Source organism: Stegostoma tigrinum, chromosome 2, assembly GCF_030684315.1.
Source record: "Stegostoma tigrinum isolate sSteTig4 chromosome 2, sSteTig4.hap1, whole genome shotgun sequence".
NCBI lineage: Eukaryota > Metazoa > Chordata > Chondrichthyes > Orectolobiformes > Stegostomatidae > Stegostoma > Stegostoma tigrinum.
In genome coordinates this window covers 91,930,396-91,951,292 of record NC_081355.1, presented here as the reverse complement: position 1 = coordinate 91,951,292, position 20,897 = coordinate 91,930,396, and the positions used below count along the sequence as shown (strand labels likewise).

The 20,897-nt window shown below is 43.7% G+C and overlaps 1 protein-coding gene across 3 annotated transcripts in view; it reads left to right on the top strand.

Moving 5' to 3' along the window:
• Positions 1–20,897, top strand: part of mocos (molybdenum cofactor sulfurase) — a 261,380-nt gene that overhangs the window by 40,061 nt on the left and 200,422 nt on the right. For all 3 annotated transcript variants that reach the window (XM_059655520.1, XM_059655509.1, XM_059655524.1), the window contains one exon: positions 19,991–20,644. In XM_059655520.1, coding sequence (XP_059511503.1) covers positions 19,991–20,644 — 654 coding nt within the window. The remainder of the gene's footprint in view (positions 1–19,990; positions 20,645–20,897) is intronic.

The following is a 20,897-nucleotide window of genomic DNA, read 5'->3' as shown; positions in this document are numbered from 1 at the left end:
GGGGACAAAGAAATGGCTGAGCAACAGAATACATACATTGGTTTTGCCTTTCCAAAAGAGGACACAGATCAGATACCAGAAATGTTGGAGAATGCAAGATTTAGCGAGAGGGAAGAATTGAGGGAGATCAATATTAGTAAAGAAATGGTGCTAGGAAAATTGTTGGGATTGAAGGTGGATAAATCCCGGGGGCCTGATAACCTACATCCCAGAGCACTTAACAAAATGGCTCCAGAGATAGTGGATGCGCTGGTTGTCATCTTCCAGGATTCTGTAGACTCTGGAACGGTCCATACAGATTGGAGGATAGCTTATGTCACTTCGATATTCAAAAAGGGAGGTGGAGAGAAAGCATTAAATTATAGGCCAGTCAGCCTAACATCAGTAGTGGGGAAAATTCTCAAATCCATGATCAAAGTCTTTTCAGCGGAGCGTTTAGAAAGCAGTGGCAGGATCAGACAGAGTCAGAGATAATGGGAACTGCAGATGCTGGAGAATCCAAGATAACAACGTGTGAAGCTGGATGAACACAGCAGGCCAAGCAGCATATCAGGAGCACAAAAGCTAACGTTTCGGGCCTAGACCCTATGAAGGTCTAGGCCCGAAACGTCAGCTTTTGTGCTCCTGAGATGCTGCTTGGCCTACTGTGTTCATCCAGCTTTACAGTTTGTTATCTCAGACAGAGTCAGCATGGATTTATGAAGGGAAAATCATGCTTGACAAATCTTTTGGAATTCTAAGAAAATGTAACTACGATGGTTGTCAAAGGGGAGCCAGTCAATGTGATACATTTGGACTTTCAGAAAGCATTTGACAAAGTCCACATAAGAGATTATTGTGCAAAATTAAAGCGCATGAGATTGGGGGAAGTATATTGAGAGAGATAGAAAACTGGTTGGCAGAATGGAAACAAAGAGAAGGCATTAATGGGTCCTTTTTAAATTGGTAGGCAGTGGGTTTCCACAGGGAATGGTGCTGGGACCCCAGCCATTCACGATATGTGGCAAAGAAGGGAAGGGGGCAGAATAGAAAAGTACTCGTGGTAGGGGACTCGATAGTTAGGGGAATCGACAGGAGATTTTGTGGTCAAGATCGGGATTCCCGGAAGGTATGTTGCCTCCCTGGTGCCAGGGTCCGGGACGTCTCCGATCGGGTGTATAAGGTTCTAAAAGGGGAGGGCGAACAGCCAGAAATCGTGTTACATATTGGCACAAATGATATAGCCAGAAATAGGATTGAGGATATAAAAAGTGATTTCAGGGAGTTAGGATGGAAGCTGCAGAGCAGGACGAACAGAGTAGTGTTCTCTGGTTTACTACTGGTGCCAAGAGATGGCGAGGTGAGGAACAGGGAGCGGGCGCAGCTGAACACGTGGCTACGCAGCTGGTGTAGGAGGGAGGGCTTCAGATATGTAGATAATTGGGATGCCTTCTGGGGAAGGTGGGACCTGTACAAGAAGGACGGGTTGCATCTGAACTAGAAGGGGACCAATGTCCTGGGTGGAAGGTTTGCTCGAGTAGTTCGAGAGGGTTTAAACTGGTATGGCAGGGGGGTGGGAACCTGAGCTGTATACCAGAGGTGAGCGTTGATGCAGGTGAGGCAGTAGCAAGAGGTAGACCAGCTAGTGGGAAGGATTTTCCTGGGAAGGAACCAAGGGATCGGTTAAAGTGTGTTTGCTTTAATGCAAGGAGTATCAGGAATAAAAGTGATAAACTTAGAGCATGGATCAGTACCTGGTGCTATGATGTTGTGGCCATAACAGAGACATGGGTTTTTCATGGGCAGGAATGGTTGCTGGATCTTCCAGGGTTTAGAACATTTAAAAAGAATAGGGAGGGGGGAAAAAGAGGAGGGGGTGTAGCACTACTAATCAGAGAGGGTATCACAGCTACAGAAGCTTCCATTGTCGAGGAAGATCTGCCTACTGAGTCAGTATGGGTGGAAATTAGGAACAGCAAGGGAGTAGTCACTTCGTTAGGGGTTTACTACAGGCCCCCCAATAGCAGCAGGGAGATTGAAGAAAGCATAGGTCGGCAGATTTTGGAAAAATGCGGACGCAGTAGGGTTGTTGTAATGGGTGACTTTAACTTTTCTAATATTGATTGGAACCTCCTTCGAGCAGAAGATTTGAATGGAGCCATTTTTGTAAGGTGTGTTCAGGAGGGTTTCCTAACGCAGTACATTGACAGGCCGACGAGGGGAGAGGCCATTCTAGACTTGGTGCTCGGAAACGAGCCGGGGCAGGTATCAGATCTTGTGGTGGGAGAGCATTTTGGTGATAGTGACCATAACTGCCTCACATTCTACATAGCTATGGAGAAGGAGAGGATTAGGCAAAATGGGAGGATATTTAATTGGGGAAGAGGAAACTATAATGCGATTAGGCATGAGTTAGGAAGCATGGACTGGGAGCAGTTGTTCCATGGTAAGGGAACTCTAGACATGTGGAGACTGTTTTAGGAACAGTTGTTGCGAGTGATGAGTAAATATGTCCCTCTGAGACAGGCAAGAAGGGGTAAGATAAAGGAACCTTGGATGACGAGAGCAGTGGAGCTTCTTGTGAAAAGGAAGAAGGTAGCTTACATAAGGTGGAGGAAGCTAGAGTCAAATTCAGCTAGAGAGGATTACATGCAGGCAAGGAAGGAGCTCAAAAATGGTCTGAGGAGAGCCAGGAAGGGGCACGAGAAAGGCTTGGCAGAAGGAATCCGGGAAAACACAAAGGCATTTTACACTTACGTGAGGAATAAGAGAATGATCAAAGAAAGAGTAGGGCCGATCAGGGATAGCATAGGGAACTTGTGTGTGGAGCCTGAGGAGGTAGGGGAAGCCCTAAATGAGTTTTTTGCTTCTGTCTTTACGAAAGAAACGAACTTTGTAGTGAATGAAACCTTTGAAGAGCAGGTGTGCATGCTGGAATGGATAGAGATAGAGGAAGCTGATGTGCTGAAAATTTTGTCAAACATTAAGATTGACAAGTCGCCAGGCCCGGACCAGATTTGTCCTCGGCTGCTTTGGGAAGCGAGAACTGCAATTGCTTCGCCACTTGCGAAGATCTTTGCATCCTCGCTCTCCACTGGAGTCGTACCTGAGAACTGGAGAGAGGCAAATGTAATTCCTCTCTTCAAGAAAGGAAATAGGGAAATCCCCGGCAATTATAGACCGGTAAGTCTCACGTCTGTCGTCTGCAAGGTGTTAGAAAGGATTCTGAGGGATAAGATTTATGACCATCTGGAAGAGCATGGCTTGATCAAATACAGTCAACACGGCTTTGTGAGGGGTAGGTCATGCCTTACAAACCTTATCGAGTTTTTTGAGGATGTGACTAGAAAAGTTGATGAGGGTCGAGCTGTGGATGTGGTGTATATGGACTTCAGTAAGGCATTTGATAAGGTTCCCCATGGTAGGCTCATTCAGAAGGTCAGGAGGAATGGGATACAGGGGAACTTAGCTGCTTGGATACAGAATTGGCTGGCCAACAGAAGACAGCGAGTGGTAGTAGAAGGAAAATATTCTGCCTGGAAGTCAGTGGTGAGTGGGGTTCCACAGGGCTCTGTCCTTGGGCCTCTACTGTTTGTAATTTTTATTAATGACTTGGATGAGGGGATTGAAGGATGGGTCAGCAAGTTTGCAGACGACACAAAGGTCAGAGGTGTCGTTGACAGTATAGAGGGCTGTTGTAGGCTGCAGCGGGACATTGACAGGATGCAAAGATGGGCTGAGAGGTGGCAGATGGAGTTCAACCTGGATAAATGCGAGGTGATGCATTTTGGAAGGTCGAATTTGAAAGCTGAGTACAGGATTAAGGATAGGATTCTTGGCAGCGTGGCGGAACAGAGGGATCTTGGTGTGCAGATACATAGATCCCTTAAAATGGCCACCCAAGTGGACAGGGTTGTTAAGAAAGCATATGGTGTTTTGGCTTTCATTAACATGGGGATTGAGTTTAAGAGTCGTGAGATCTTGTTGCAGCTCTATAAAACTTTGGTTAGACCGCACTTGGAATACTGCGTCCAGTTCTGGGCGCCCTATTATAGGAAAGATGTGGATGCTTTGGAGAGGGTTCAGAGGAGGTTTACCAGGATGCTGCCTGGACTGGAGGGCTTATCTTATGAAGAGAGGTTGACTGAGCTCGGTCTCTTTTCATTGGAGAAAAGGAGGAGGAGAGGGGACCTAATTGATGTATACAAGATAATGAGAGGCATAGATAGAGTTGATAGCCAGAGACTATTTCCCAGGGCAGAAATGGCTAGCACGAGGGGTCATAGTTTTAAGCTGGTTGGTGGAAAGTATAGAGGGGATGTCAGAGGCAGTTTCTTTACGCAGAGAGTTGTGAGAGCATGGAATGCGTTGCCAGCAGCAGTTGTGGAAGCAAGGTCATTGGGGTCATTTAAGAGACTGCTGGACATGTATATATTAATGATTTGGATGAGGGAACGAATTGTAACGTCTTAAATTTCGCATATGATACCAACTTGGGTTGGAGGGTGAACTATGATGAAGATACAGAGATTCTTTGGCATGATCTGGACAGGTTGGGCGAATGGGCAAATCAGTGGCAGATGCAGTATAATTTGGATAAATGTGAGGTTATTCACTTCAGAAGCAGAAACAAAAAGGCAGACAGCTGACTGCATGACTGTAAATTAGGAGAGAAGAGTGTGCAGCAGGACCTGGGCATCCTTGTGCACCAGTCGCTGAAGGTAAGCATACAGTTGCAGCAGGTGGTAAAGAAGGCAAATGGTATGTTGGCCTTCATTGCGAGAGCTTTTGAGTACAGGCGCAGGGATGTGTTGCAGTTATACACGCCCTTGGTGAGGCTACACCTGGAATATTATGTGCAGTTTTGGCCTCCTTTTCTGAGGAAGGATGCTCTTGCTCTCGAGGGAGTGCAGCGAAGGTTTACCAGGCTGATTCTGTGGATGGTGGGCCTGACATATAAGGAGAGATTGACCAGGTTGGGATTGTTTTTGCTAGAGTTCAGACAAATAAGGGGGGGATTTCATAGAGATTTATAAAATTTGAACAACACTAGACAGGGTAGGTGCAGGGAGGATGTTCCCACTGGTGAGTGCGTCCAGAACCAGAGATCACACTTTGAGGATTCAGGGTAGACCATTTGGGATGGAGTTGAGGAGACATTTCTTCACCCAAAGAGCGGTGAACCAGTGGAATTCATTACCACAGGAAGTAGTTGATGCCAAAAACATTGAATGTATTCAAGAGATGACTAGATATAGCACTTGGAGCAAATGGAATCAAAAGTTATGGGGAGAAAGCAGGATTAAACTATTGAATTGGACAATTAGCCAGGATTGTGATGAATGGCGGAGCAGGCTCAAAGGGCCGAATGGCCACCCCTGTCCTTTGAGTATAGGAGTTGGAAAGTTATGTTGCAGTTGTAGAGAACATTGGTGAGGCCTCTTCTGGAATACTGTGTCCAGTTCTGGTCAACCAGTTATAGGAAGGAAATTATCAAGCTGGAGAGGTTTCAGAAGAGATTTACTTGCATGTTGCCAGGTATTGAAAGTTGAGTTAGAAGGAAAGGCTGGGTAGGCTGGGACTTTTTCACTGGAGCTTAGGAGCTTGAGAGGCGACCTGATAGAAGTTTATAAAATAATGAGAAGTATAGATAAAGTTAATGGTAGTTGTCTTTTCCCCAAAATGGGGGATTTCAAGACTAAGGGACACTTCCTTAAAGATGAGATGAGAGAGATTTAAAAAACACATAAGGGGCCAATTTTTTTCATAGAAAGTTCGCATGTGGAATGAACTTCCTGAGGAAGTGGTGGATACGGTACAATTACAACATTTAAAAGGCATTTGGATAAGAACAAGAATAGGAAATGTTTGAAGGGATGTGGGCCAGAAGCAGGCAGGTGGGACTAGTTTAGTTTAGGATTATGTTCGGTTTGGACTGGTTGGACCAAATGGTCGTTTGCATGCTGAGTGACTCTGTGAAAAGCACTTTGGCAAATAATAGTTAGTTCTTGAAGGAAATAAAAGGGGAAAACGTTGAATGTTCAGATGGGTGCTGATTTGGTACACAAAGACATGTCACTGGACAAGTGCAACTCTCTGAGTTCTTAGCAGATGCAGCTTGGTGAGGAAACACAGTATTCAGAGCTCTTCAAGATGCTGGGATTCACGATGGACTGAAATCAAGGATGTTTCAAAGGCAAAGAGATGGCCTGGACAGGCTTTTCCTCAGCAGGCTTTTTCCCAAACTCTAAATGAAACAATCTCCAACTGCTTGCGAAACACTGTCCAAACAGGAATTCACACTCTTGCCAGTCATAAACTCAATTAATTGTGTTTAGAGAAGTGATTCAAACAATTAAATGTGATTTGAAGGAAACAGCTGGATTAGAAAAACTGTTCCAGTTTTCCAGTTTACAAAAAAAGAGTTGGATATCTCCACAGAATTCAAAATAATTTCATGTTTCCACACTTATTTAAAAAGCAGGTCCTCAACAAAACTGACCAGCTTCTCCCTCATACCGCTGTAGTTGCCTGTATTCAAGTGTAATACTGCTACATCTGATTCCAGCTTTTCCCTCTCAAATTGCCAAGTAAATTGCCAAATTGCCAGAACTGGACGCAGTGTTCCAAGTGCGGTCTAACCAAAGTTTTATAGAGCTGCAACAAGATCTCACGACTCTTAAACTCAATCCCCCTGTTAATGAAAGCCAAAACACCATATGCTTTCTTAACAACCCTGTCCACTTGGGTGGCCATTTTAAGGGATCTATGTATCTGCACACCAAGATCCCTCTGTTCCTCCACGCTGCCAAGAATCCTATCCTTAATCCTGTACTCAGCTTTCAAATTCGACCTTCCAAAATGCATCACCTCGCACTTATCCAGGTTGAACTCCATCTGCCACCTCTCAGCCCATCTCTGCATCCTGTCAATGTCCCGCTGCAGCCTACAACAGCCCTCTACACTGTCAACGACACCTCCGACCTTTGTGTCGTCTGCAAACTTGCTGACCCATCCTTCAATCCCCTCGTCCAAGTCATTAATAAAAATTACAAACAGTAGAGGCCCAAGGACAGAGCCCTGTGGAACTCCACTCACCACTGACTTCCAGGCAGAATATTTTCCTTCTACTACCACTCGCTGTCTTCTGTTGGCCAGCCAATTCTGTATCCAAGCAGCTAAGTTCCCCTGTATCCCATTCCTCCTGACCTTCTGAATGAGCCTACCATGGGGAACCTTATCAAATGCCTTACTGAAGTCCATATACACCACATCCACAGCTCGACCCTCATCAACTTTTCTAGTCACATCCTCAAAAAACTCGATAAGGTTTGTAAGGCATGACCTACCCCTCACAAAGCCGTGTTGACTGTATTTGATCAAGCCATGCTCTTCCAGATGGTCATAAATCTTATCCCTCAGAATCCTTTCTAACACCTTGCAGACGACAGACGTGAGACTTACCGGTCTATAATTGCCGGGGATTTCCCTATTTCCTTTCTTGAAGAGAGGAATTACATTTGCCTTTCTCCAGTCCTCAGGTACGACTCCAGTGGAGAGCGAGGATGCAAAGATCTTCGCAAGTGGCGAAGCAATTGCATTTCTCGCTTCCCAAAGCAGCCGAGGACAAATCTGGTCCGGGCCTGGCGACTTGTCAATCTTAATGTTTGACAAAATTTTCAGCACATCAGCTTCCTCTATCTCTATCCATTCCAGCATGCACACCTGCTCTTCAAAGTTTTCATTCACTACAAAGTTCGTTTCTTTCGTAAAGACAGAAGCAAAAAACTCATTTAGGGCTTCCCCTACCTCCTCAGGCTCCACACACAAGTTCCCTATGCTATCCCTGATCGGCCCTACTCTTTCTTTGATCATTCTCTTATTCCTCACGTAAGTGTAAAATGCCTTTGTGTTTTCCCGGATTCCTTCTGCCAAGCCTTTCTCGTGCCCCCTCCTGGCTCTCCTCAGACCATTTTTGAGCTCCTTCCTTGCCTGCATGTAATCCTCTCTAGCTGAACTTGACCCTAGCTTCCTCCACCTTATGTAAGCTACCTTCTTCCTTTTCACTAGAAGCTCCACCGCTCTCGTCATCCAAGGTTCCTTAATCTTACCCCTTCTTGCCTGTCTCAGAGGGACGTATTTACTCATCACTCCCAACAACTGTTCCTTAAACAGTCTCCACATATCTATAGTTCCCTTACCATGGAACAACTGCTCCCAGTCCATCTTTATCTATTATAGGAAAGATGTGGATGCTTTGGAGAGGGTTCAGAGGAGGTTTACCAGGATGCTGCCTGGACTGGAGGGCTTATCTTATGAAGAGAGGTTGACTGAGCTCGGTCTCTTTTCATTGGAGAAAAGGAGGAGGAGAGGGGACCTAATTGAGGTATACAAGATAATGAGAGGCATAGATAGAGTTGATAGCCAGAGACTATTTCCCAGGGCAGAAATGGCTAGCACGAGGGGTCATAGTTTTTAAGCTGGTTGGTGGAAAGTACAGAGGAGATGTCAGAGGCAGGTTCTTTACGCAGAGAGTTGTGAGAGCATGGAATGCGTTGCCAGCAGCAGTTGTGGAAGCAAGGTCGTTGGGGTCATTTAAGAGACTGCTGGACATGTATATGGTCACAGAAATTTGAGGGTGCATACATGAGGATCAATGGTCGGCACAACATTGTGGGCTGAAGGGCCTGTTCTGTGCTGTACTGTTCTATGTTCTATGTTCTATGTTCTATAAAATTTAATTACGAAAGTAGCGTTATGCAGTAGGTGCCAGTCATATGGTGAAAGGAGGGCGGTTATACTGAACAGAGTACTTATGTGAAAGTAATACTAATGGATAGTGAGGTGTGAGGGAAGAAACATGTCTGCAGTGTTGGGAAGAACATGAAATAAAGTAGGACAGAAAATTTCTGAAGGATGGAGTTACAGGTGGGAAGGGCTCAGGAGAAAGCAACACAAGTATGCATTTGGAATTTAATATCCCTGGTCTGGAAAATGATTGTGACTGCAGTCAGGCTTTGGTCGCTTTTTTCATTGACCTTCCTTCCACTGAGTTCTTTCATCACTACTATTTGCCTACTTGTTATGAAACTCATCAGCCCAACAATGTGACTGTTATTCCATTCCTTGTGTGCTGTGTCCCCTAGAGCCTGCACAGCAGCATTTGGGAACCTTGGGTCTTTTGTGTTTGTGTTTCGGGCGTGCCTGAAGTCATTTTCACAGGATACAATGTACAACAGTTAATATATACCACCCCTTTAATACATGAAAGCTGCCTTTCTTGTGTTTTAAAGGATTGTGGAAGCATGAATTTATTTGGAGTTCTATGGAGATACCCAATTTTTTTTGTAAACTAGAACACTGAAACTGCTTTTCTAATCAAACTGTTTCTTCGAAATCATATTAACTTGTTTGAATCACTCCTGCAAAAACACATGATTGAGTTTATGACTGCAAGAGTGCTAATCATGTGCTGTAGCTGAATAATGTGGGAGCGGGCAGATTCTCATTGCGAGCTGCTGTGACCACATCTACAGCAAGTGTTGGTTGCTGGAGGAATTTTGGCTCAGAATTGATGAGCTGGAGTCTGAGCTTTGGACACTGCAGCACATCTGGAAGGGAGAAGAGTTACCTAGACATTTTGTTTCAGGAGACAGCCAAATCTGGTAGATTAAGTACCTGAAATTCAGTCAGTGGTCAGGGACAGCAGGGTGTGACTGCATGTGAGGCAGGTAGGGGAATCCTGCATTCAGGAACAGAGCCTCAGCTCGTGACCTTGTCCAGCAGGTATGAGGTACTTGCTCCCTGTGTGAATGAGAAATGAAGCTACAGGGAGGATGAGTCAGCTGACCACAGGACTGCGGTACAGGAGGGCATTCAAGATGGGTGAGGTGAAATACAATGGTAGTTGTAGGGGATTCTATAATTTGGGGAATAGATAACATTTTCTGTTTGCAGTATAGAGAGTCCCACATGGTATGTTGCCTGCCTGGTGCCAAGGTGTGGGATATGTCTGACTGGCTTGAAAGGATATTGGAGAGGGAGGGGGAGGATCCACTTGTTGTGGTCCACGTCGGGACAAACAACATGGGCAACACTAGGAAAGAGGACCTGTTTGGAGATTATCAGGAACTAGGCACTAAATTAAAGAACAGATCATCGAGGGTTATAATTTCTGGATTACTACCAAAGCCACATGCAAATTGGCATAGAATAAGGGAAGTAAACACGTGGCTAAAGAAGTGATGCAGGAAAGATGGGTTTCTTTGCATAGGGCGCTGGCATCAGTGTTAGAACAGGAGGGATCTGTACTGCTGGAACAGTCTCCACCCGAACGGGCTAGGACCAATGTTCGAACAAAAAGGGTAAATAAGGTGGTCAACAGGACTTTAAATGAGAAGGTTGGGGTGGGGCGGGGATGAGGAAAGGTAAAACTCCAAGAAGTGTGATGGCCAATGGGAAACAAAGCAACAGGTTAACCTCTGTGGAGGTGGATTCAACTGCATGGAATTGTATGAAAAAAATGAAAAGAAAGAAGAACTCAGGAGGGGTTATTAAAGTCTCCAGAACACAAAATAGGACAGAGTGTTTGGTAAGGATTAGGAATCTAACTTCAAGAACAACAGATAAAGGGATGACAATGAGAAGAGAGATAGTAAACACGGGACTGAAGGTGTTGTATCTGAATGCACGCATTATAGACAAAGGTAAATGAGCTTGTGCTGCAGATTGAAATCGGCAAATATGATGTAGTGTGCTTCATAGAGATATGGTTACAAGGAATCAGGACTTGAGGCTACATATTCAAGCATAAACATCTTATCAAAAGGGCAGGCAGATGGACAGAGGGGCTGGGGTTGCCTTATTAGTAAGAAATGAAATTAAATCATTAACAAGAAATGACAGAGGATCAGCTTATGTAGAATCTGTGGGGGTAGAGTTGAGGAACCGCAAAGATTTAAACACACCATAACAGGAGTTATATACCGGCCTCCAAACAGTAGTCAGGATGTAGGGCACAAAATATACCAGGACATAGGAAAGGTGCCAGAGAAAGGCAAGGTTACAGTAATCATGGGGGATTTCAATATGCAGGTGGACTGGGAAAATCAGGTCCATAGTGGATTGCAATAAAAGGAGTTTGTGGAATGTCTACGAGATGATTTTTTGGAGCAGCTTGAGGCAGAGCCCACTAGGGAACAGGCGCTGCTGGATTTAGTGTTGTGCAATGAGGCAGACTTGATAAAGGGCCTTAAAGCGAAGGGCCCTTAGGAGGTGATGATCATAATATGATCGAATTTACTTGGCAATTTGAGAGGGAAAAGCTGGAATCAGATGTAGCAGTATTACACTTGAATACAGGCAACTACAGAGGTATGAGGGAGAAGCTGGTCAGATTGACTGGAAGAGGAGCCTAGCAGGAAAGACAGTGAAACAGCATTGGCAGGAGTTTCTGGGAGTAATTCAGGAGACACAGCAAAAATTCATCCCTAGGAAAAAGAAGCATACTAAAGGGAGAATGAGGCAACTGTGGCTGACAACGCAAGTCAGGGATGGCATAAACACAAAACAGAAAGCATTTAATGCGGTGAGGCCAGTGGAAAGCCGGGGGATTAGGAAGCTTACAAAGACCAACAGGGGACGACTAAAAAGAAATAATGAGGGTGAGTTAGCCAGTAATATAAAAGAAGATTACAAGAGTTTAGTTAGATATCTGAAAGGGCAAAAGAGAGGCAAAAGTGGATATTGAGCCACTGGAAAATGACACTGGAGAAGTAGCAATGGGGAACAAAGAAGTGGCAGAGGAACTGGTCAAGTACTTTGCGTCAGTCTAAAGTGGAAGACATGAGTAACATCGGGGGTGGGGGACAGAGATGAGTAGAATGACCATCACCAAGGAGAAGGTGATAGAAGAAAAACTAAAAGGTTTAACAGTGGATAAATTACCTGGACCATATGGATTTCACCCCAGAGTTGTGAAGATGATAGCTGAAGAGATAATAGAGGTGTTAGTGGTGGTCTTTCAGGAATCCACTAAGTCAGGGAGAGTCCCAGAGGACTGGAAAATTGCTAGTAACCCGACTCCCCCGCCACATTTAAGAAGGGAATGAAGCAAAAGATGGAAAATTATAGGCCGATTAGCCTGACCTCGGTCGTTGTTAAAAGTTTGGAGTCCATAGTGAAGGATAAGATATCTGAATACTTGGAAGTGCATGGTAAAATAGGGCAAAGTCAGCATGGTTTCATCAAGGGAGGGTCATGCCTGACAAACCCATTGGAAATATTTGAGGAGGTAATAAGCAGGTTGGACAAAGGAGAGCCAATGGATGTTATCTACTTGGACTTCTGGAAGCCTTTGACAAGGTGCCATACAGGAGGGTGCTGAGTAAGATAAGAGTCCATGGTGTTAGAAGCAAGGTGCTAGCATAGTTAGAAGATTGGCTCTCTGGCAGAAAACAGTGAGTGGGGTTAAAAGAGTCATTTTCAGAATGGCAGCTGGTGACTAGCAATCCACCAGGGTCAATGTTGGGAATGCAGCTTTTCACTTTATACATTAATGATCTAGAGGAAGGAGCTGAGGGCTTTCTAGCTAAGTTTGCAGGTGATATAAAGATAGGTAGAGGGACAGGTAATATTGAGGAGATGGGGAGGCTGTAGAAGAATTTAGACAGGTTAGGAGAGTGGGCAAAGAAGTGGTAGATGGAATACAACATGCAAAATTGTGAGGTCATGCAGTTCGGTAGGAAGAGTAGAGGCATAGACTATTTTCTAAATGGGGAAAAATTTCAGAAATCTGCAGTGCAAAGAGACTTGGGAGTCATTGTCCAGGATGCTCTTAACCTTAACTTGCAGGTTGAGTCAGTAGTTAGGAAGGCAAATACAGTGTTGGCATTTATTTCAAGAGGACCGGAATATAAAAGAAGGGATCAACTTCTGAGGCTTTATAAGGCTCTGGTCAGACCACATTTAGAATATTGTGAGCAATTTTCTGCCCCATATCTTAGGAAAAATGTACTAGCTCTGGAGCGGATCTGGAGGAGGCTCATGAGAATGACCCCAGCAATGCAAGGCTTATATGAAGAATATTTGAGGACTCTGGGTCTATGCTCAATGAAGTTTAGAAGGATGAGGGGAGATCTGATTGAAACTTAATGAATACTAAAAGGCCTGGATAGAGTGGATGTTGGGAAGATATTTCCATTGGCAGGAGAAACTAGGACCCAAGGATATAGCTTTAGAGTAAAGGGAAGACCCTGTAGAACGGAGATGAGGAGAAACTTCTTCAGCCAGAGAGTGGTGAATCTATAGAACTTATTGCCCCAGAAGGATGTGGAGGCCAGGTCATTGAGTATATTTAATACAAAGATAGATAGGTTATTGATTATTACAGGGATCGAAGGTTACAGGGAGGAGGCAGGAGAATAGGCTTGAGAAACATATAAGCTATGATTGAATGGCGGAGCAGACTTGATGAGCTAAACGGCCTAATTTCTGCTCCTGTGTCTTATGATCTTTTGGTCTTTAAATGGTATCAAGGATACACAATATTAATGTCTTTTCCAATCAATTAGGTGAGTTGTCAATGCACAGTGCAAGTCATCTCTCCTATGACCTATTTATTTGGCACAAAGATCAAAATTTCACCAATTGAATTAAAATAAGTTAAAATTAAAGTGCAATTCAAAACTTTTGAATTCTGTGTTTGATTTATAAATGGTGCAGTTAGTTTTACCAGTCAGCTGTTTTAATTTAGTTTTGAAATGGCCCAGGTTTTAGAATAAATTTGGTAAAAGACCCTATATTGTAGAATTGTAAATGTAATATAGGAGTAAAAGTCTGTATTAGTAAATAGGAGGAAGATTGTGTGTGCATTTGTGTGAGGCATGCTGATTTGACTCATGAAAAGGCAAGCAACCAACTAAAAATAATTCTTCCTGAAGAAAATTAACTATTTTTACTGTCTTTAAAATGTAACCTTCTTTGTGTAAATAAGTTGTCTAATGTGACATTAAAGCACAAAGCAACTAATCCAATTCTTGTGAAGGACGCTGAGCAACCACGTTGGTTGCTCACCAAAGTCATGCAGTGGGAAATTGACTGGATTAGCTGCAGGATTTATATCACATCCAATTTTACTTTATATTCAAGAGAGCAGTTAACCCACTCAGTTCCCACTTTTGATAGGAACAAAAAGAAGTTGCTGGAGAAGCTCAGCAGGTCTGGCAACATCTGTGAAGGCAAAAACAGAGTTAACGTTTCGGGTCTGGTGACCCTTCCTCAGAACTGGGATAGACTTTGATAGAACTGATTAGCATCCTGCTATCAGGAAATGATGACAGGAATATACCCTCACTACGGAGATGAGATCAGATTAAATTATCTGCTGTATTTCTTTTGATTGCTGAACAAGCCAGTTCTTAAAAAGTCCAAAATCCTAAAACTGTGTAAAGGTTAACTATCAATTGGTAATTTATCAACTTGTATTGTCAAATGAAATTGAGGAATTTAATTTATAAATAAGTGAAGTAGTTAATCCTTGCAACTAATAATGAAATCAGAGCCCCTTTTTCTAAAAGCAAAACATAGTTTAAGAAAGTTATACATATGTCTCATCTCTGAGGGTTGGGGTGGTGGCGGTTGCAGGGTCGAAATATTGATAGATTGAAAGAGGTTCAAAAGTTAAGTAAACTGTCATGGTCATATGAAATTTTTCATATTTTGTCTATCAGCTCTTGTAAAAGCAGATCACTTCCTGAGAATTTTTCAAATGTAAGTTAATTATTTAAATAATTTATTGATCTGTTTCAACAAGATTTTCTATTTTTGTACTAACTGAAGACCCCTAATAGCTGGTGCTTGCTACTTTGCATTTTTGAGAAATTTGATGCTCTGCATTGCTACTTGATAATGCCTTTCAAAATCTTATTTATCATTTTAAATTGACTCATTTTTTCTATGTCCCACCAGATAAGATTAAAATAATACTTACGACTTTCTAGGTTCAAAGTTTCTGCCTCACCCATTATTCATAAGCCCTGCATATAGTATATTGCTGATCGTAAAATATTCTTGAAGGTCACTGATTCATCTCCCTGGCAGTGTCACTTCTGTCAGTAATGGATTGTAGTAATGGTAGAGCCTCATTTTCCTATCCCACTCAGTCATGTGTTTGTTAAAGGATCTTAGAATTTTTCGTTTATGAATTTCAAAGCAGACATTTGCTAAACAGTGTTGTAATTGAAAAAATACTACTGGTTTCCATTAGCTATGTGTGGTAAGCATAAGTCATTACTATTAGAAATGTTCATTAAAATTGACAGCATAACAACTTTTTTCTGCACAGTGTAGGTATATCATAAGCTTCATTGTTCAGTTAATTGTATTCAGGATTGTTCAACTTAATCTTTGTTCGGACCCGGTAGACAAAGGAACAGGGTTAGGCCAGTTGGCCCCTTGGCCTTCTGTGCCATTCAATAGGATCACAGCTGATCCAACATTCCTTACATCCACTTTCTTGTCTTTCCCTGGAACCCTTGATTCCCCTTACTGAACAAGAATCTATCTATCTATCTCGCCTTAAAAATACACGAAAATTCCACCCTGCAGCTCTCTGGCAAGGAGCTCCAAAGACTCAACCCACTGCGAGAAGAGAGAATATTCTCTTAAATTGGTGCCTCTTTATTCTGACACTATGCCGTATGATCCTAGACTCCCCCATGAGGGAAACATAATATCAGCATTCAAGATAATAAAATGTGAGGCTGGATGAACACAGCAGGCCCAGCAGCATCTCAGGAGCACAAAAGCTGATGTTTTGGGCCTAGACCCTTCATCAGAGAGGGGGATGGGGTGAGGGTTCTGGAATAAATAGGGAGAGAGGGGGAGGCGGACCGAAGATGGAGAGAAAAGAAGATAAGTAGAGAGGAGAGTATAGGTGGGGAGGTAGAGAGGGGATAGGTCAGTCCAGGGAAGACAGACAGGTCAAGGAGGTGGGATGAGGTTAGTAGGTAGGATGTGGAGGTGTGGCTTGGGGTGGGAGGAAGGGATGGGTGAGAGGAAGAACAGGTTAGCGAGGCAGAGACAGGCTAGACTGGTTTTGGGATGCAGTGGGTGGAGGGGAAGAGCTGGGCTGGTTGTGTGGTGCAGTTGGGGGAGGGGACGAACTGGGCTGGTTTTGGGATGCAGTGGGGGAAGGGGAGATTTTGAAGCTGGTGAAGTCCACATTGATACCATTGGGCTGCAGGGTTCCCAAGCGGAATATGAGTTGCTGTTCCTGCAACTTTCAGGTGGCATCATTGTGGCACTGCAGGAGGCCCATGATGGACATGTCATCTAAAGAATGGGAGGGGGAGTGGAAATGGTTCGCGACTGGGAGGTGCAGTTGTTTATTGCAAACCGAGCGGAGGTGTTCTGCAAAGCAGTCCCCAAGCCACCGCTTGGTTTCCCCAATGTAGAGGAAGCCACACCGGGTACAATGGATACAGTATACCACATTGGCAGATGTGCAGGTGAACCTCTGCTTAATATGGAAAGTCATCTTTGGGCCTGGGATAGGGGTGAGGGAGGAGGTGTGGGGGCAAGTGTAGAATTTCCTGCCGGGTGTGGTGGGGTTGGAGGGTAGTGTGGAGCGAACTAGGGAGTCACGGAAAGAGTGAGCTCGAACAGTTCATCCACTTCACCAACACCTTCCACCCCAACCTTCAGTTCACCTGGGTCATCTCCAGTACATCCCTCACCTTCCTGGACCTCTCAGTCTCCATCTCAGGCAACCAGCTTGTAACTGATGTCCATTTCAAGCCCACCGACTCTCACAGCTACCTAGAATACACCTCCTCCCACCCACCCTCCTGCAAAAATTTCATCCCCTATTCCCAAATCCTCCGCCTCTGGCGCATCTGCTCCCACAATGAGGCATTCCACTCCCGCCCATCCCAGATGTCCAAGTTCTTCAAGGACCGCAACTTCCCCCCACAGTGATCGAGAACGCCCTTGACCGCGTCTCCCACATTTCCCGCCACACATCCCGCCCCCGCCACAACCGCCCAAAGAGGAGCCCCTCGTTCTCACACACCACCCCACCAACCTCCGGATACAACGCATCATCCTCCGACACTTCCGCCATCTACAATCCGACCCCACTACCCAAGACATTTTTCCATCCCCACCCTTGTCTGCTTTCCGGAGAGACCACTCCACTGCATCCCAAAACCAGTCCAGCCTGTCTCTGCCTCCCTAACCTGTTCTTCCTCTCACCCATCCCTTCCTCCCACCCGAAGCCACACCTCCATCTCCTACCTACTAACCTCATCCCACCTCCTTGACCTGTCCGTCTTCCCTGGACTGACCTGTCCCCTCCCTACCTCCCCACCTATACTCTCCTCTCCACCTATCTTCTTTTCTCTCCATCTTCGGTCCACCTCCCCCTCTCTCCCTATTTATTCCAGAACCCTCACCGCATCCCCCTCTCTGATGAAGGGTCTAGGCCCGAAACGTCAGCTTTTGTGCTCCTGAGATGCTGCTGGGCCTGCTGTGTTCATCCAGCCTCACATTTTATTATCTTGGATTCTCCAGCATCTGCAGTTCCCATTATCACTGATATCAGCATTTAGCCTGGCAAGCCCCTTAAGTGTTCTAGTGTTCCATTGAAATCACCTCTCATTCTTCTCAACTCCAATGAGTAGAGCCCCAGCCTATTTAGTGTTTGGCCATAAGATCATCCCTCCATACCAGGGATCATCCTAGTGAATCTTTTCAAAACTGTCCCCAATGAAATAATGTCTTTCCTTAGATGTAGATAGATGATGTTACTAGTTTTATAAAATAGAAGATGCCAGCTGTAGATAAACTTTTGTTTACAGGGAAGTATTTTATTTCCTGAGATGCCTTTGACTAAGGCACTCTAATTCTGAAAACTGCCTCAGCCAAGCTCACCTCTCCCAGTGAGCTGCAAAGGCTCAAGAGCTGATTACCCTCTGATTGGACTGGAAGAATCAGGAGGCTGCTCAAGGCCCTAATTGGGTAATTAAGAACTCCTCTCGGAAGAAAGCTCTGTTGATCTTAAGCATGGTATGTGGTCTTGGAGACCTCCATTTGATCCTGACTTTGTGGTCATTAAGTTTGCAAGAAGTACCTGCACTGTGTGTCAGTTTGGAGGTCTAACGTTTTGTCACTATGTATGTGAGAATGCTACAGGATGAAAATACAAATTTTCCAGTAATTGACTTATAATTTATAGAACTTAATTTTAATCAGGTAAATTCTGTAGAAAGCAAAGAGTAAGGGGTAAACAAATGCTTTTTGAATTGGCTGAAAGTAACTATTGTGTGTTAGCAAGCCACTTGCTTTTCCACTTAGATAAATGACATTGGCTCACATTTCTTGAACACCTCAAATTTTCATCCTTGTCTTTAATTCCATTTCATTGCTGAACCATTCCCTGTATATTACTTCTTCCAACCTTACAACTCCCTGAAACTCTTCCTTTGTCTGATTCCACGAGAAGCATTCCCTTCCCAAAACCTGAAACCCTCACTTCCTCCCCCTCAACCTACTTTCCACATTTCCTCCCCAAGTCTTTCTACCTGGCCACCACTTGTCTTTTCAAAACCTACCACCAACCAAGTAATTTCTTAACTTTTTAAATTTCCTCTTTGGCTGAACACCATGGGACTTAGAGTACAAGAATCATTGATGTCATAGAAGGAGGCTATTTAGCCGAAAAAGCGCATATTAGCTTTTTGTAGAACAATATAGTTGGTTCTGTGCCCTTGCTGTAACCCAATTCGCTAATAAGTTTATTTCCCTCAAAAGGCTTCCTAAGTTTAGATTTGTTGTAATTGCTAACACCTGGACAAAGGAACTGAGGGCATTATTGCTAAGTTTGCAGATGACACAAAGATAGTTGGATGGATAGGTAGTTTTGAGGAAATGGGGAAGGCTTCAGAAGGACTTGCGAGGACTAGGAGTTTTGGAGGAGAAGTGGCGGATAGAATACACTGTGGAAAATTGTGAGTTATTGCAATTGGATATGAAGTATACAGGCATGAAAAATTTTCTAAATGGGGAAAGGCTTCACATATTTGAGGCATAAAGGGATTTGGGGAATCCTAGTTCAGGATTCTCTTAATGTTAGCATGCAGGTTCAGTTGGCAATTAGGAAGGCAAATGCAATGTTATTATTCATTTCAAGAGGGCCAGAACACAAGAGCAGAAATATACTGCTGATGCTGTAACGTTCTGGTCCGACTGCAATTGGAATATTATGAGCTGTTTTGGGCCCTGTATATAAGGAAGGATGAGCTGGCATTGGAGGGGTTCCAGAGGAGGTCCACAAGAACGATCCCGGGCATGAAGAGTTTATCATATGATGAGGAGTTGTGGACTCTGGGTCTGTATATGATGCTGTTTAGAAGGATGATGAGGAATCTCATTGAAACTTACAAAATACTGAGCGGCCTAGACAGACTTGACATGGAAAAGATGTTTTTCCTACTAGGAGAGACTCTGACTCAAGGGAACAGTGTCAGTGTAAAGGAATGATTATTTAGAACTGAGATGAAGAGGAATTTCTTCAGCCCAAGGGTGGTGAATCTGTGCAACTTATTGCTGCAGAAGGCTGTGGATGCCAAGTCCTTGAATGTCTTTAGACAAAGATAGATAGTTTCTTGATTATTAGGGAATCAAAGATTACAAGGAGAAAGCAAGGGAATGGGGTTGAGAAAAATATCAGCCATGATTGAATGGAGGAGCAGACACGATGGATCAAATTAACTATTTCTGTTCCCATATCTTATGGTCTCATGAGAGCAACAAAAGCATGGAAGACTTATAACAGAAGCAGTTCAGTGAAAAGTGAATTACAGTTGACAGTATATCAATCACCTCAAACATGAGACTTAAAATTTCCTCTCCACAGCTGCTACCTGCCTTGCTGAGTGTTTTATGCAATGTTTATTTCCTTAAAAATAAATAAAAGACGCTGATGACTTTTTTTTGCCTATTTCACTTCTAGAATTCTACAGCACTTCAACACCAGCCCAGAAGAATATACTGTCATTTTTACATCAGGAAGTACAGCAGCTCTTAAACTTGTTGCAGAATGTTTTCAGTGGACCCACACGGAGCCAGGAGGCGCGAGTCAGTTTTGTTACCTGACTGACAATCATACATCCGTTGTTGGTATAAGAGGATTGTCTGCTTTAGCTGGTGCTCTAACTATCCCAGTCAACCATTCTGAAATTTATGAAGTTAAACACAGCCTGAACAAGAACATTGCTGTGTGCAAGGAGGAAAATTGTCACACTCCGCATCTCTTCTGTTATCCTGCTCAAAGCAACTTTTCAGGGACAAAATACCCACTTACTTGGATAAGCGATATTAAATCAAGAAAGCTGTATCCATTCAGCAAAGTCTCAGGAAAATGGTACGTGTTGGTGGATGCAGCCTCGTTGGTGAGCACGTCGCCACTTGACCTCAGTATACATCAAGCAGACTTCATCCCCATTTCCTTTTATAAAATATTTGGATTTCCAACAGGCTTAGGAGCTTTGTTGGTGAATAATAAAAGTGGACATATGCTGAAAAAGAGATATTTTGGAGGAGGAACTGCAGCTTCTTATTTGTCGGGGGAAGATTTCTATGTTCCTAAGCAGTTATTAAGTGACAGGTAAGGTGTTTCTCTTCCAGAATAAGTTTCCAGATATTATCTTTTACTTTGTGTGCTTGTCTATTATTAGCTTAAATACATTCATATACTACAAAAATTCAATTTTTTTCTACCAAATAGCTTTCAACTTTTATCTTGATTGAGTCACATGCAAGAGCAATATTGCAAAAGGATTTGTTTTTCATTTTCATACTTGTATTATGAGTAAAATATGTCTCCAATTTTTCAGTCCCATAACCGATACTTTTGTATT